At 39.5% G+C, this 16,456-nt stretch overlaps 1 protein-coding gene across 2 annotated transcripts in view; it reads right to left on the bottom strand.

Moving 5' to 3' along the window:
- The window catches only part of KCNMB4 (potassium calcium-activated channel subfamily M regulatory beta subunit 4), a 68,116-nt gene that overhangs the window by 28,789 nt on the left and 22,871 nt on the right, over positions 1–16,456 (bottom strand). Inside the window, exons 2-3 of one of the 2 annotated variants that reach the window (XM_023226559.2) lie at positions 5,057–5,184; positions 2,365–2,570 (exon numbers count right to left, since the gene is read on the bottom strand). In XM_023226559.2, coding sequence (XP_023082327.2) covers positions 2,411–2,570; positions 5,057–5,184 — 288 coding nt within the window. In that variant the 3' untranslated portion in view covers positions 2,365–2,410. Of the gene's footprint in view, positions 1–2,364; positions 2,571–5,056; positions 5,185–16,456 lie in introns of those variants that run through there. The other variant, XM_023226558.2, reaches the window with a different exon arrangement.

Here is a 16,456-nt window from a genome sequence, read left to right as displayed (position 1 = left end):
GACATTTCACTGTGGCTTTGATTTGCATTTCTCTGATGATTAGTGAGGTTCAGCAATGTTTCATATACCTGTCAGCTTTTTAGATGTCTATTTTTGAGAAATATCTATTTAAGCCCTTAGCCCTTTTTCAAATCAGGTTATTAGTTTCTTTTACTATTGAGTTGTAGGAGTTCCTTATATATTTGGGGGATTAACTCTAGCAGATATATAGTTTGCAAATATCTTCTCCCATTCTGTAGGCTGCCTTTTCTTTGCTATTTAGTATGATGTAGTCCATGGCAAACTTCTTGAATGAGTAGTCTGTACTTATCAAAGGCTGTACCTCAATTACATTCTTCTTGACTACCTTCTCCTTAAAATACTCTCCTTTTAAGACGTTCTTTTTTTATTTTCCTCTCACCCTCTGGCCACTCTTCCTTCATCTCCTTCTGCCTATAACTTAAATATAGATGATCCTAAGATTCTGTCAACATTTCCCTCCTCACTCTAAGTGTTCCCAATATGCACTCTGTCTTCGCTGTAACTACAGCTTGTGTGCCATGATTCCCACATCTGAATAGCACTGCTTCTGACCTCTTGCTCCTGAACTAAAAGTCTGTGTTTCTAACTTTCAAAGCATCTTTTGGATATTTTAAGAATCTCTCAAATTCAGCATACTCAGAGCTAGACTGTCCTTTTCCACTCAGTGAAGTCTGACACCTTTTTCCTCATCACTTACATTAAGTTCTGTTGATCCTAACTCTAAAAAGTCTTACTGCTATAATCCTTGTTAGCTACTTTCACTACCACTGTTCTTGTTTATGCTCTCAAAGTCTCTTATGAGGACCAGCAGATAGTTGATGGGAGCTTTGGGAATTAGACTAACTAGATTCCAGTTTTTGCACTTAACAGTTGTATGCATTGGACAAGTTATTTAACTTTTTAAATATGCAGCTTACTCATCTGTTAAATGGGGCTAGTATTTAGAAATTTAGTAATCTAAATAAAATGTCATTCACAATGGCAGGCACACAGTAACCATTCAAAAATGCTTTTCACTCAGTACTCTCCTTTCTTTCTGCCTTTAACCCATCTTTCCCAGCCAGTATACATTCAACAGTCACACCAGTTACTTTCTAACTCAAAAGGTCTACTCATGTCAGTCTCCAATTAAAAAAAAACTTTTCACAAATTTTTATTGCCTATACGACAAAGACCATCTCTTTAGTTTGACACTAATGACCCTCTAGAAATCTAACCCCAAGCTACCTTTCCAGCTTACAAACTCATTACTCCATATTATATAACTTATTTACCTAAGGTTGTCAAGCTTTGATTTCTTTATTGTAGCCACCTCCATGTTCAGTCTTCCCCCTTCAATTTCTAGCTGATGTAATCATATTTATATTTGCATATGCACCTGCTTTCACCAATAAATCCTAATTCCTTGGAAGCAAAGAACCCTCCTTTTAATTTGACACATTGCATTCATTTATTCATTCACTCACCAAATATTTATTACCTGAAAACCAGGCATTGTGCTAGATATTAGAGATACGTAAACAAAGAAGACTGGCCCACACCCTTAACAAGTGTGCAGTCTGGTGAGGAAAATGGGCATACAAACAATTCCAGTAATGGGCGATAAGTGAAAGGGTGGAGCAGTGGCTCTAGCTTCTGGTTATAGATTAGAATCCCTAGCATCGATTTTATAAAATGCTAATGGCCGGTTTCAACCACCAAAGATTCTAATTAGTTGGTCTGTGGTAATTTTTTTTTTAAAAAGTTCCTCTATCTGGGCACAGAGGCTCTCACCTGTAATCCCAGTACTTTGGGAGGCCGAGACGCATGGATCACCTGAAGTCAGGAGTTCAAGACCAGCCTGGCCAACATGGTGAAACCTTAGTTCTACTAAATAATACAAAAATTAGCCAGGCATGGTGGCATGCACCTGTGATCCCAGCTACTTGGGAGGCTGAGGCAGGAGAATCACTTGAACCTGAGAGGTGGAGGTTGCAGTGAGCCAAGATCATGCCACTGCACTCCAGCCTGAGTGACAGAGCAAGACTCCAACTCAAACAAAACAAAAATAAAATAAAATAAATAAAATAACAAGCTCCTCTGTCCTAGTTATATGAAGGAATCATTGCAAGCCCCTGGTATAGAGTTGTACATAGAAGCCTATGGAATATTATGACTCAGAAACATTTCCTGGAAAAAAAAAAAACAAGACTATGGAGTATGGGAGACACAGCTTTTTGTTGGCATTTTTGGTTGTTCCACAACACCTTGTTCCCTTTCTTCTTCCTTCCCAAATCTACTCAGGGGTATACCCCTTTTCCACGTGACTTAAGAGACGTAACACTAGCCCCAAGTCGGGTTGATTCTGATTGTTCTTTCTTGTGACTGGTTTGGGTGTAGACAAAGGAACTCACTGTGAACAAGGATACATGTGGGGAGGTTGCCTGTGGGAAGATGGGAAAAGGTTTCCAAATCCGAAGAAAAAGGCATCAAGAAAGACAGGCTCTTTCTCTCTTTGGACACTGCTGCATCTGGCTGTGACATCTGGAACCGAAGCAACTGTATTGTAACTGTGAAAAGAGCCATCTTGAGGCCAAACTGAGATTTGAAAAGGAGCCGGGTTTTGGTGACACTACTAAGTCATTGCATCAAACAACCCTGACATCTGTCCACCTCTGCATTTCTCTTTCATTTTCATTTTTCTTTCTTTCTTCCTTTTTATTTTATTTTATTTTATTTTTTTGAGGCAGGGTCTCATTTTGTAACCCAGGCTAAAGTACAGTGGCGCGATCATGCCTCATTGCAGTCTCAACCTCTCAAGGCTTAGTAGGGCCCAAGCAATCCTCCTGTTAGCTTCCCGAGTAGCTAGGACTACAGGGGCACATCATCATGCCCGGCTAATTAAAAAAAATTTTTTTTGTAGAGACAGGGCCTCCCTACGCTGCCCAGGCTGGCCTTGAACTCCTGGGCTCAAGTGATCCTCCCGCCTCGGCCTTCCACAGTGTTGGGATTACAGGCGTGAACCACCATGCCTGGCCTTGCATTTCTTGATGTATAAAATAATACATTTCCTGATTTCTTATGATGCTTTGAGTCAAAATTCTGATTACCTGCAACAAATCACATCTCAACTGATATAGAACTAAATCGAATTTGGGGATCAAGGAAGGCACCCTAGAGAAGGTGATATCTGAGGAGTTTCCAGTATGGCCACCAAGAAGCAGGAAAAGCAAATAAAAAGGCATGCATATAAAAGTATAAAATATTCTGGGAAGTGCACATAGTTCAGAATGGCTATTGCAAAGAGTATGAGCAGGGAAATGAGGATGGAGAAGTGACAGTCTGGGACAAGATCTTGAGAAGCCTTGTGTCCTGTGGTAGATTAAATGTGGTGACAAATGTTTTGCAGCTCCTCCTATCCAGAGGCAAAGCCTACTCCAGTACCTCATGAATGTGGCTGGCTTCATGACTTACTTTGACCAACAGAATGTGTCAGAAGTGATATTATTCAAATTCCAGAGCCGAGACCTGCCTCTCTTGAAATGCTGTCTGAAGCTATCATGTTGTAAGGAAGGCAGTCTAGCTTACTGAAGAATGAGAGGCCAGGTGGTGGGGATACTGAGGCGCCCCAGCTGACAGCCAGCACTGACTGCTGGGCATGTGAGGGAGGAGGCCATCTTGGACCATGCAGCTATTTCAGTCATCATCCGACTGCAAATGAGCACAGTCAACCCATAGAATCATAAAAAATAATGTGTCATTGCTGTAGTAAGCCACTACGTTTAGAGTGGTTTGTTATGCAACAATAGGTATCTGACACAGGCCATGCCAAGATGTTTGAGCTTTACTCTGGAAACTATGCAGAGTAACCTGATTAGACTCATGTGTTAGAAAGATTACCTTGGCAGTACTATGGAGAGTGGCTTGGAGTGGGTCCACAGTGGAGGCGGAAGACTTGTTAGAAGACTATTGCGTTAATGGAGCTGAGAAATCTGGATGCAAACTAAGACAGTGATAGTGGGGAGGCAGAGAAGAGTCATGATAGAGGTAAAAATCAACATGATGTGTTGGACACAGTGGCTCACACCCGTAATCTCAGCATTTTGGGAGGCTGAGGCAGGCAGATCACTTGAGGTCAGGAGTTAGATACCAGCCTGGTCAACATGGTGAAACCCCGTCTCTACTAAAAATACACGAATTAGCTAGGTGTGGTAGTGTGTGCCTGTAGTCCCAGCTACTCAGGAGTTTGAGGCACAAGAATCACTTGGACCTGGGAGGCATAGGCTGTAGTGAGCCAAGATCTCGCCACTGTACTCCAGCCTGGGCGACAGAGTGAGACTCTGTCTAAAAACAAACAAAAAAACATGATGGTGACATAGGTTACAAAGTACAAAAGAGAAAAATGAACTAAGAATTACTCAAAGGTTTCTGGATTTGGTAAATGAGTGAATGGTCATGCCATTTTCTAAGACAGAGATTACGGGAGCAAGTGAAGGTTTGCAGTAACCTTGGAATATCCAAGTGGAGATGGACAGCAAGGAATTGTGAATACTCAATAAATATTTGATGAATAAATTACTGATTAATCTGAGTGGGTACCAGAGTGCCCTAGTCCAAGGAACCATCTTTACATGGTTTACATGGTATAAACTAAGTACTAAGTCAAGTAAGGTTTTGTGAACATGTGAACTCATGTTATTAACACTTCATCAGAATGGAAAGGAAAAGGAAAGGTAAGATTCGATGCAGTCTAAAAGTGCTGGCAAATCTGCACATTATTTAGGTCACGTGCATCAATCTGTAATTCTTAGGGAATGCAAAGTAATGTTCCTACCTGAAGTCACTATCATTTTGTAGTGTATCCAGAAGGTAAGGTGTACAACACAAGTCTTTTTCTCTGTCCTGTAGATTCTTTATATGGGTTTTCCTAACTACATGCTAGGAAGAGTTGAGGCTATCTCTATGCTGTCAAGTGGGCATAATCGATGATATATCAGTGTAATAAGTTGCAGAGTCTACAAACAATTTTAATATGCACATGCAAATATTGACTTACCTTTGATGTTGATTAAAATAGCAAGTAAATGGCTGGGAACCAATCTCATCTTTCCAGTACTGTTGCCAATTCATGACACTTTCCAAATTCTTCTGATTTTCTCTCTTACAGGGAGGGATATAGGAGCACTAACAAAATAGAATACAGAAAGTAAACCTATTATTTTATGGAATATTGAGATATAGTCATTGTTTATAGAAAGATGGCATTATAAAGACAGTAAATCTAATGTAGACCTGCCTAATTTTTAAATATGACCAAATTGAAATTACTGAACTATATTTCAAATTTCCAATTTGGCACAAGGACAGAAAGTATTCCAAACACAAAAACACAGCAAAAAATAAACTTCAGTCATTATGGTATAAGAGTATTTTATAAACAATTAGTTCATAATATACTCTCTATTTTGGGGACCTGTCCATCAACAGAGGGAGGCATAAAATAGTTTATTTTTATCCCCAATTCCTATCTATGAACCTTGGCATTTCTCTCTTCTACCTATAACCAATAAATTCAAGCACACAGCTCTTCTCAGGATACTGCTCCTAACTGCTGAAACCCAAGTTTTCTTTTCTTACACTCTCTTGGACAACAAAATCAGTGGAAAATTTCCTTTCAAATACATCAATGTATTTTGCTAACTGATGTCTTTTCCTAGCCATGCCTCTGACAAAGTAGTTCTCTTAAAGAGGCTCTATTATTCTAAGCAATATAGATTAAGCAGAATCAGACAACTGCTCTTAAGTCCAGATGTTAAAATCAACTCTCGGCATTCTAATCCATTTTCTGCAATTCAGCTTTTTACAATGATGATGAAGATGATGCCAGTTTCTATTTATTGAGTGTTTGCAATACAGCAGACACTGTAATAAATGCTTAACAGGACTTACGTACTTTTTACCACCCTATAACAATTTCCATTTTATAGATGAAGACCCTGAGATTTTCGTCAACTCTACAACCACAATCAGATTCTGGTGGTCTTATCACATTCTACTCTTAGGTGTTTTACCAAGGTATTTGATATTGAGGAGGAGGGAAAAACCAAACCAAACACAACATAGAGCTTTATAGTATAATTTCAGTCACATTGTTTAATTTACAGCACACAATTATTCAACATCTCATTATTTTCTGGTAAAACTGAAATGTTTTAGCATGATGCACAAAGCTCTTCGTGATCTGGTCCCTGCCTCTCCTCACCCTTGTTTAATTCTAGGATGTAGCCATATGGATGTACTTGCTCTCCAAATCTGCCACGTGCTGTCAACCTACTTGCTTGGCACAGGCTGTTCTCTCTCCTTTTAATGCCCTTTGTTCCTAATTCTCCTTTTTTTAAGATTCAAGTTTGGTGTTACCTACTTGAGGGAACCTTCTTTTTCTTCTACCACAGTTAAGTGCCCCTCATTTGTGCTGCCATGGGACTCACGCCACGTGGTATCACAGCTGGAAACACACAGTATCATACTTGTCTGATTTATGTCAGCCTTCCCAATTTGCTGGCGAGGTGAGAACAAGAACTGTTTTCTGTCTTTTCTATCTTTTCACACTCATGACTATGTCTGCTAACGGTGAAATGGCAAAAATGTTGGTTGAATTAGTTAATGATAACATGGGTACATTTTTATTGAAGATGATGACATTATTTTCACAGTGTTTACACATTTTTAAAAGATATAAACACATTATAAATTTTAGTAAATTTGGTTATTGTCTATTATATAGAATACATTCACAACATGTTATGCAAATGTTACTTTAACGATTGAATCACTGAATGTTTATCCTCTGCACATATAGTTCTACTTCTATTAATAACAGTAATACAAAGCTAAAAATGTCTGTGAAATTATGGATTCTGAGTTCTTCCAAAGCAGCAGCTGGATTTGGAAGCCATGGTGACCATTAGATAGGGCTCCAGTCCTACTGTCTATTAGGTGTTAGGCCTTGGGTAAATTACTTCCCTTTTCTGGACTTCATTTTTTCAAATATGCAAAATATCCAAAATAATTTCTAGCTCTACATTTCTATGATTCTATTCTTGGAGGTACACCAAGAAAGAACCCAGCAGAAGGCAGGACTACAAACACTGTCACAGTATTTTTCCCAGAAGAGATCCTGCCCACTGGGGAGATGGCTGGGAACCCTGACTAAGCCAACATTCCAGCCAGCAACGAGGAGGAGTGTGGTAGGTCCTTCCTTAGGGGCCAGTACTTTGCATTAGAAAAACGTTCACAAGAGGACCATGATTTTCCTATTGCTTACTTTCTCTAAGGTGTTGAATATTTTGTTTCCTTCTATTAAAATACATTTTTTTCTACATTATAGTCAATTAGTATATAAAGTGTGAGTAGGTGCCAATTTATTGTGCTCTTCTAGGAAGGAGAAATTTCTAATTTGGAGGTAGAAGCTGTGAAGTGTGAAAGCCTAAAAATTCATCAGAGCCCTTTTTGCAATGGGTATACTTGACACAAGAGATATACTAAGTGCATTAGGAAAGAACAATAAACCACATGTAATCAAAACAGATTTTAAATATTTGTAAGTTAACTCAGTTTGCATCCTTTGCTATTTAGTTTTTTGGGAAGAAATGGGTTTAAAAGAAATGTTTCTCTCAAACGATAACCTAAGATTTGACCAGATAAATTACATTGACATGCTTCTGAAAAGGTCAAACAAAAGCTTTCCCTGAGTGTGTAAAGTTTTCTATTAGGTATGTTGAAGTTTCATGTGAGATTTTAAAAAAAAGTATTCTCGCTTTTTTGGAAAGTCTGAGGTTGTGTGGATGGATTTTGGATGGAAAGTACTTTTTTGCATTGGAGAAAATAACCTGAGATCAAAATTTGAGTATTCTTTTTATACACTGCATTTTTTCCAAAAAGTTACATAGATTAAGTGATCTATACTTCTAACACTCTAGCAACTTTTTAAAACTAACATTGCCTGGAAAGAAATTTTTTTAAGAGTTGGGGTCTTGCTCTGTGACCCATGCTGGAGTGCAGTGGCGAGATCACAGCTAACTGCAGCCTTGAACTCTCAGGGCTCAAGCGATCCTTCTGCCTAGCCTCTTGAGTAGCTAGGACTACAGCTACTCCACCACACCCAGGTAATTTTTTATAGAGAAGGTGTCTGTCTCCTTTTGTTGTCCAAGCTGGTCTCAAATTCCTGGGCTCAATTGTCCTACCCCGGCCTCTAAGAGTATTGGGATTACAGGTGTGAGCCATCACACCTGGTCTGAAAAACTAAACTTTTTAAGGCAAACACCAAATTCTTAAAAATCATTATGGCTCCATTTCCTTAAATCTTTATTCTCAAGTTACTGTGAAGCCTAACTCAGATCCTCCCTAGATTCCTTGTCAATTCACTTAGTGGATCATCGTAGATTGTCAGAATTTTTACATAGATTAGAAATTAAAGTCCAAAGCACGGTTCTGGAAAAAGAACTCGAGAACTCAATCATACAAATGCCTTTTAATTCTAGATTGTTCAAGCCTGGTGGTTTTCCAGGCTTCATAATAGTTCCACCATGAATGTCTCTCATCTGGGGAGGCACAAATAACAACCTGTATACATGATAACATCATCATCACAGCTAACATTTATTGACTATATGTCAAGTGTTGCATTAATTCAAACGAGCAAATATTATAATTACTTCCATTTTTGGAGGAGGAAACTGAGGGACAGAAGGACTTAAGAAAACTTTCTTGGCCAGGTACCATGGCTCACACCTGTAATCCCAGGTGTGGGATTCCCAACTTTGGGAGGCTTAGGCAGGCAGATCACTTGAGGTCAGGAGTTTGAGACCAGCCTGGAGAGCAGGGTGAAACCCCATCTCTACTGAAAATACAAAAATTAGCAGGGCGTGGTGGCACACACCTATAATCCCAGCTAATGAGGATTAGGAGGCTGAGGCATGAGAATCGCTTAAACCCGGGGGGCAGAGGCTGCAATGAGCTGAGATTACGCCACTTGCACTCCAACTTAGGTGACAGAGCGAGACTGTCTAAAAGAAGAAGAAAACTTTCTCAAGGTCCCAATGGCAAATGGAAAAGCTGGGATTCAGACTGCAGAGTGGTCCTAACTGCTGCTTTCCATATCTCTGTCTTTAGGGATTCCGTGTCTTTTCTCTTTGGAGCTCCTGATTTAGGACAAGGAGATCCCTTGCCCTTTGCATCCCTCTCTTGGAGCACCAGTGTAGTATTTTTATTGGAATGGAAATGATGTAGTCCTCCCGAGAGCTGATGAGTCGAGGCAAGTATGTTGCAGTCCTTTGTTTTCCTGGTACATCCTCAGAGAAATGCACTGTTAAGTCTTTGCTTGTTCCCTCCTGTTTCAATTTGGCTTCAGGGATGGTTTCTGGTGCCATGGATGTAATTTCACTTAGGTGAATTTACAGACATAATGCCTTTGGTCATGGAGGACAATAGCATTTCCTTAGAGAAATTTCTTCATATAGTTCTGACCTATTTTGTTTTTCACTTGCAAAGGCAGCATTTCCAGGCTTCTAATACCATTATTGCACAAATAACCTTCACTAGAGCCCATGTTGTTTGCTGCCTGACTTGGATGAAATAACTTCTTTAAATAAAATTTTAGAAAAAGATTTTTTGACTTTTGCATTCATGAACAAAGTTCATGGAACTGAGTGGGCTATCCTGACAAGAATAACATACAGTCTTCCAATGAGTTTACTAAGAAACGACACTATTATCATATGACATGGATTATTATTACTTAGTTTTCTATTATCTTATGTTAGGGTTTATCAAGATCTATAATAGCATTTTTATTCTTCTGACCACAATGGGATTTATATTTTAATAGAATCGTTCTTGAGTAGATTCTTTGTGTTAAGTGTCTTGAGAGGACTGCATTTCAGTCATTTGGGCAGAGTAGGCAGAATTAACTTTCTTCTGTTACTGAATCATTTAAAGATTATTGCATAAATCCTGTGGTCTACTTAGTTAAGTATCAGGGACTGGGTTCTATGTTAGGAATTATCTAAGAAACAGAAATGAGGAAATTTGTTTCTCCAGTTTTTCTCTTGACTTCATTTGGTTAGGGAGGGTAGTAGTGAAAGACATAATACTAGAATGCATGTAGCTGATTAAATAACTTCCAAATAAATTTGGTTAGAAAATGAATTCTTAAAACATTATCTACTGGAAAACAGGTTTAATTATATTTTATACCATAATCCCTCATTTTTCTGAACTCCTGTAAGAAATATCCGTCAAAAAAAAAAAAAAGAAATATCTGTCAGCTATCATTGTAGTTTTAGTGATACTTTTGACAACATGAGCATATAATCAGAAAAACACTGTGAAATAAAAAGTATAACTGAGCCATTTATAAACTCCATAACAGTCAGGTGCAGTGGCTCAAGCCTGTAATCCCAACATGTTGGGAGGATGAGGCAGGAGGATCACTTGAGCTCAGGAGTTCAAGACCACACTGGGCAATGAAGTGAGATCCCATCTCTGCAAAATATTAAATAATTAGCCAGGCATGGTAGTGCACACCTGTAGTCACAGCTACTCAGAAAGCTGAAGTGAGAGGACTGCTTGAGACTGCAGTGAGCCGTGATCGCTGTACTCCAGCCCAGCCTGGGAAAGAGAGTGAGATCTTATCTCAAAAAAAAACCAAACAAACAAACTCCATGTTTCAAATGTTGTGAGTGCATATGTGCATGGGCACACACACACATACAGAGTTCTTATCAATGTAGGTTAACTGAACAAACATATATGAAATTATACGTCAGCTAAAAGACTAAATTCTAGGGCAGGCAGTCTAGAATGTATATCCATATCTGAAAGCTAAATGAAAGTAATCTTACGGAAGAATTCAGAGTTAAATAAATGGCTTAGAAAATGTGAAAAGCAAGGTTAACTAAGAACAGGAGAAGCTAAAATGAGCTCTTAGGCAAGAGTGGGCTGGGCAGAAAGAGTGGTGCCCAGCCTAGAGCAGAGATGGTCAAAGTCTGTTCCACAGATCAGTTGAACTGTTTGTCAAAAAGATCCATCTTCCTGAAAGTGTGATTCATTAAGAATAGGAATGTGCATTTTTAACAGCTCTCCTGCCCTTGGAATGACAGATTTTTAGAATTGATGATTTATGCAACAGATAAACTATTCTTGATTGCTGAGTATTGCATAGGAAACAAAGATTAGATATTACTCACTCCCTTGTCCCTCTCTCTCCATCTCCACCTCCCCCGAGGCAAGCAGTGTAGTAATAGTAGCATATTTACAAAGTGCTTTGTGACTACAAAAGAAGACAAGAATATTTTGGCCTCCAGAGTATAAGAGAAGGCTTCACAGAAGAGATCACTTTTGATTTGTGTCTTTAAGGCTGAACAGGAATTTGCTTGTTAGAGAATGGGTTGGGAAGGTGACATCCCCAGAAGAAATGGAATGTACAGACACCGTGTACAGAAGTTCCAGAAAGACTGAGTCATCTAATGTGCTTGGAGGACAAGGGGCATAGGAGATGGTGTTGGAAAATGCCCAAATTATCTGACCTACTATTCACTGAAGAATTACTCCTCTCTCCCTAAATGTTTCTTTGAAAAGTTGCTCACTACCTTCCAGAGACTACACCTACCCTCCAATGCATAGTTTTTTAGTCAGAATTTATTATATATGTTGATATGACATCTGGATTTTTGGAACTGAATAATATTCACTTAACTGCTGCATTCAGGCAGACTGCTAAGGTTGGTTATATTATTAAGACTGAAAAGTTCAGCATGGCATTCCATCTTCAAAACAGTTCATTTAGTTTGAGAGTTAGAAAATAAAAACATGGCTGGGCGTGGTGGCTCACACCTGTAATCCCAGCACTTTGGGAGGCCGAGGCACGTGGATCACAAGGTCAGGAGTTCAAGACCAGGCTGGCCAAGACGGTGAAACTCCTTCTCTACTAAAACTACAAAAATTAGCCAGGCATGGTGTCGGGAGCCTGTAATCCCAGCTACTCAGGAGGCTAAGGCAGGAGAACAGCTTGAACCCGGGAGGCAGAGGTTGTAGTGAGCTGAGATTGCATCACTGCACTCCAGTCTGGGTGACAGAGTGGGACTCTGTCTCAAAAAATAAAATAAAATAAAATAAAATAAAATAAAATAAAATAAAATAAAATAAAATAAAATAAAAAAAGATCACACGATCTTTGCCAAAAATAGAAGTTGAATCTAAATAGAAGCAATCACACCAAAACAAGAAATTTTAATCTGGAAGAAGTTCAATAGTTACTAATAATTAAAACAAGCATGACAGGGCCTATAAACATTTGTTTAATGACTCTTGATCAGAATTTAAAATCCTTGAGTAGATGGTCAATACTTTTTAAATTTTATTATTATTTTTTATTATACTTTAAGTCATGGGATACATATGCGGAACATGCAGGTTTGTTACGTAGGCATACATATGCCATGGTGGTTTGCTGCACCCATCAACCCCTCATCTACATTAAGTATTTCTCCTAATGCTATTTCTCCCCTGGTTTTCCACTCCCCAAGAGGCCCCAGTGTGTGATGTTTCCCTCCCTATGTCCCTTTGTTCTCATTGTTTAACTTCCACTCATGAGTGAGAACATGTAGTGTTTGGTTTTCTGTTCCTGTATTAGTTTGCTGAGAATGATGGTTTCTAGCTTCATCCATGTCCTTGCAAAGGACATGAACTCATCTTGTTTTATGACTGCATTAGTATTCCATGGTGTATATGTGCCGCATTTTCTTTATCCAGTCTATCATTGATGGGCATTTGGGTTGGTTCAGTTTTTGCTATCGTGAACAGTGCTGCAATAAACATACATGTGCATGTGTCTTTATAGAATGATTTATAATCCTTTGGCTATACACCCAGTAATGGGATGGCTGGCTCAAATGGTATTTCTGGTTCTAGATCCTTGAGGAATCACCACACTGTCTTCTGCAACGGTTGAACTAATGTACACTCTCACCAACAGTGTAAAAGCATTCGTATTTCTCCACATCCTCTCCAGCATCTGTTGTTTCCTGACTGTTTAATGATCGCCATTCTAACTGGTGTGAGATGGTATCTCATTGTGGTTTTGATTTGCATTTCTCTAGTGGAGATGGTCAATACTCTTATGATACTGAAATGAAATAAAACTTTCTTCAACGTTCATGCACACATTCAGATGGCTTCACTGATGGCATTACTTGTAGCTATATTGTGTACTGTAAGGTACACAAATTCAGTGTGTATATTTATGGATATATATTCAATGAAATATTACAACCATCATTTCTGCATGAAGGGGATCAATAAGCCCTGTCTATTGTAAGTCCTCTAGAATCAGTGTGGTGATGATAAAAAAAAATCGGTGCTTCCCATTCGTAGCAGAGTATGTTTTCTAAAGAGAGCTGCATTAATATACAACCCATTTCACACACTCTTATAATGTGATGTTGGCATTCCACCAAGAGGTGGGGGTCTTGCTTCTCTTCCTTAGCACATACATGAGCGTGTGATTACAGCAATGATTCAGTGTGACTTCAAGGTTAGATCAGGAAAGGTGATAAAGCACCTGCTTGCATCTCTCTCGAGAATGCTCGTCCTTGGCCTCCGGACAGTATTCTACAAGGAAGCCCAAACTGGCCCATAAAGAGAGATCACATGAAAGGCCTATGTGGAGAGGAACTGAGGTCCTCAGCCAACATCCAGGATCAATTGCCTGACATGTAAGTAAATGGGCCTGCAGAGAAGCCTCCATCCTCCAGCCTTTGAATTTTCCAAATAGGACCTTTGATTAATCCAAATGGATTAGAGAGAGACTATATTCTTCTCTGTGTCCTTTCTAAATTTCTGACCCACAGAATTTGTGAACATAGGCCGGGTGTGGTGGCTCATACCTGTAATCCCAGAGCCTTAGGAGGCCAAGGCAGGGGGATTTCTTGAACCCAGGACTTTGAGACTAGCCAGGGCAACATAGCAAGATCCTCTGTCTACAGAATATATATATTTTTAATTAGCTGGGTGTACTGGTATATGCCTTTAGTCCTAGCTAGTCAGGAGATTGAGAGGTGAGGACAGCTTGAGCCCTGGAGTTTAGAGGTTACAGTGAGCTATGATTGTGCCACTGCACTCCAGCCTGGGTGACAAAGCAAGACCCTTTCTCTAAAAAAAAATAATAATAAATAAAAAATAAAAGTATTTGTGAACATAATAAAAATGACTTGAGCCACAGGGATCTTTGACAGTGGCTGAGATCATAGGACATCTAGGATTAAAATAAATGGATAATCTTCTAAGGTTCTTCTTGATTTACATACCTGAAAGTATAAAAACACTTGACGTTTGATGAAATGAAGTCTATGAGGCAAAGTGATGTAAGGCAGGACTCCTCAGCCAATCCCAGGCCCAAAGCTCCTTAGAGGAAGGGTGAGGGGGCTGGTTTATACTTAAAGCCCTTGTGGTAGCACCTCAATTTGGACCTACTGAAAATCTCCTAGCCTTTCCCAGCAGAACATGCCGACATGTAGCAGAGTAGTAGAGAGCAGAAAGGGCAGACATTCAGAATATTATTGATCACTGGCTCTATGCTAATGCTAATCCCTGGGGACTCTAAGTACACCTGTGCTCAGAATGAGAGCTCATGGGGGTCAGGGGAAAATGAAGTTCTGGCCCAAGTTAGTGTCACAATAGGCCCATGGAGTCCATGAAGTCTCTTATGATTGTTCCTACAGATCTTGAAAGTATAGCGTCTTCATATTTTGGAGGAAACATATACTGACACTTGGGATTGCTTTTCTGATCTGTATACTGAGTAACCCAGAATCTGCCAGCTTTCAGTGGCAACCAGAGCAGGAAAACCTGCTGAAGGCTACAGAGCAGGAAGCTGTCTCATTTCTATGGCTCAGTGGCTTCAATAATAAACAAGAGTCTGTGATAGATCAGGGGATATATGGAGCCCAGAGAGCGCCTTGATGGTATAAAGCAAACCCATGCTTTCTTTGGCAAATGACTATTCTCTTTTTGAGAAACAAGTGGTTTGTTACTGGGTCCCAGTAGGGTCTGAATGCCTGACCATGCAACATCAATTACCACTGGATCCACTGTACGCTGGGCTATTGTGACTCACTAAAACATAAAGTTGGGGTTTACAGGGCTGAAGCAGGACTTGCTGGCAAATAAATTTCAGAAGCAAATGGCTCACATTCCCAAGGCACCTTCTCTTTTTATACTAGCACCTGCCCCAACTTGGGCTAATATGCAGTTGTTAATCTGGGTTGGTTTTCCTCATACTGGGATATACAGACTCCAAGGAATACTCTGCAGTGTGCCAGGAGGTACTTAAAGCCTATGATCAGTTTTGATGGATGAGAAAATTTGAGCTCATTGAGCATAACTTTGGGCAGAACATCTGATTATTTATTTCTCTTGAAAGAAATGATGGAGGTACAGTCCTACAGTATTTTATGGACGCTGGTTAACAAATAGTAAACTTGTTTCAAGTAACATGATTAGAGTGTGTTAAATCCTCAGAAACAGAACTCTGATCTATACGTAGGCTTACAAATTCTACTTCCCATTTACCCATTCTCAGAAAGCTATTTGAGGATGTACTCCACCAAAACAAAGGAATAAATTAAGAATAAGAGGAAGGCACGGGATCAAGGAAACAAGGTACTCAACACAAGAAAGATGCAGCAGGCCTAAGGTGCATCCAGTTTAGTATGAGAAGTAGGCAGATGGGGCCCAGCAAGGGTGTCCCGCGAAATTTTTATTTGATCTTATTTTCTTACACAGGGTCTCACTCTGCCACCCAGGCTGAAGTGCAGTGGTGTGAACTTGGCTCACTGAAGCCTCAACCTCCCAGGCTCAAGTGATCCTTCTGCCTTAGCCCCCCGAGTAGCCGGGACTAGAGGCACATGCTACCACGCCCAGCTAATTTTTCTATTTTTTGTAGAGACAGAGTCTCAATATGTTGCCCAGGCTGGTCACAAACTCTTGGGCTCAAGGGATCTGCCTGCCTCAGCTTCCCAAAGTGCTGGGATTATAGGTGTGAGCCACCGTGCCTGGCCAAGAAATGTTTTAAAAGAGTGAGAGAAATGTGGAACTAAATGACTACCTATTGAGAATGGCCATATGACAAACAGTATACAAATGGGTTTTACAATTCTGTAGGAGAATTTTGGAAAAAGAAGAGAAAGGTACACAGGACAGTAAAAAAAATAAAAAAGGCAGATGATTCTTAACTCAAGGAAAATAAAAAGTTATAGAAGTGAACAGTACTTTACATAGCTAAAGTAAGTTGAGCACTCAATATTAATTTACCCAAAAATTATGATAGAATCACATTTATTTAAAGAATAAAGAGAGGACAATGGGGTGGGATGGTGTGGTGTAAGAAAGCTAAGTCCAT

Source organism: Piliocolobus tephrosceles, chromosome 10 (assembly GCF_002776525.5).
Source record: "Piliocolobus tephrosceles isolate RC106 chromosome 10, ASM277652v3, whole genome shotgun sequence".
NCBI lineage: Eukaryota > Metazoa > Chordata > Mammalia > Primates > Cercopithecidae > Piliocolobus > Piliocolobus tephrosceles.
Note: the sequence above shows the minus strand (reverse complement) of the source record. Positions and strands in the feature narration are given on the sequence as shown.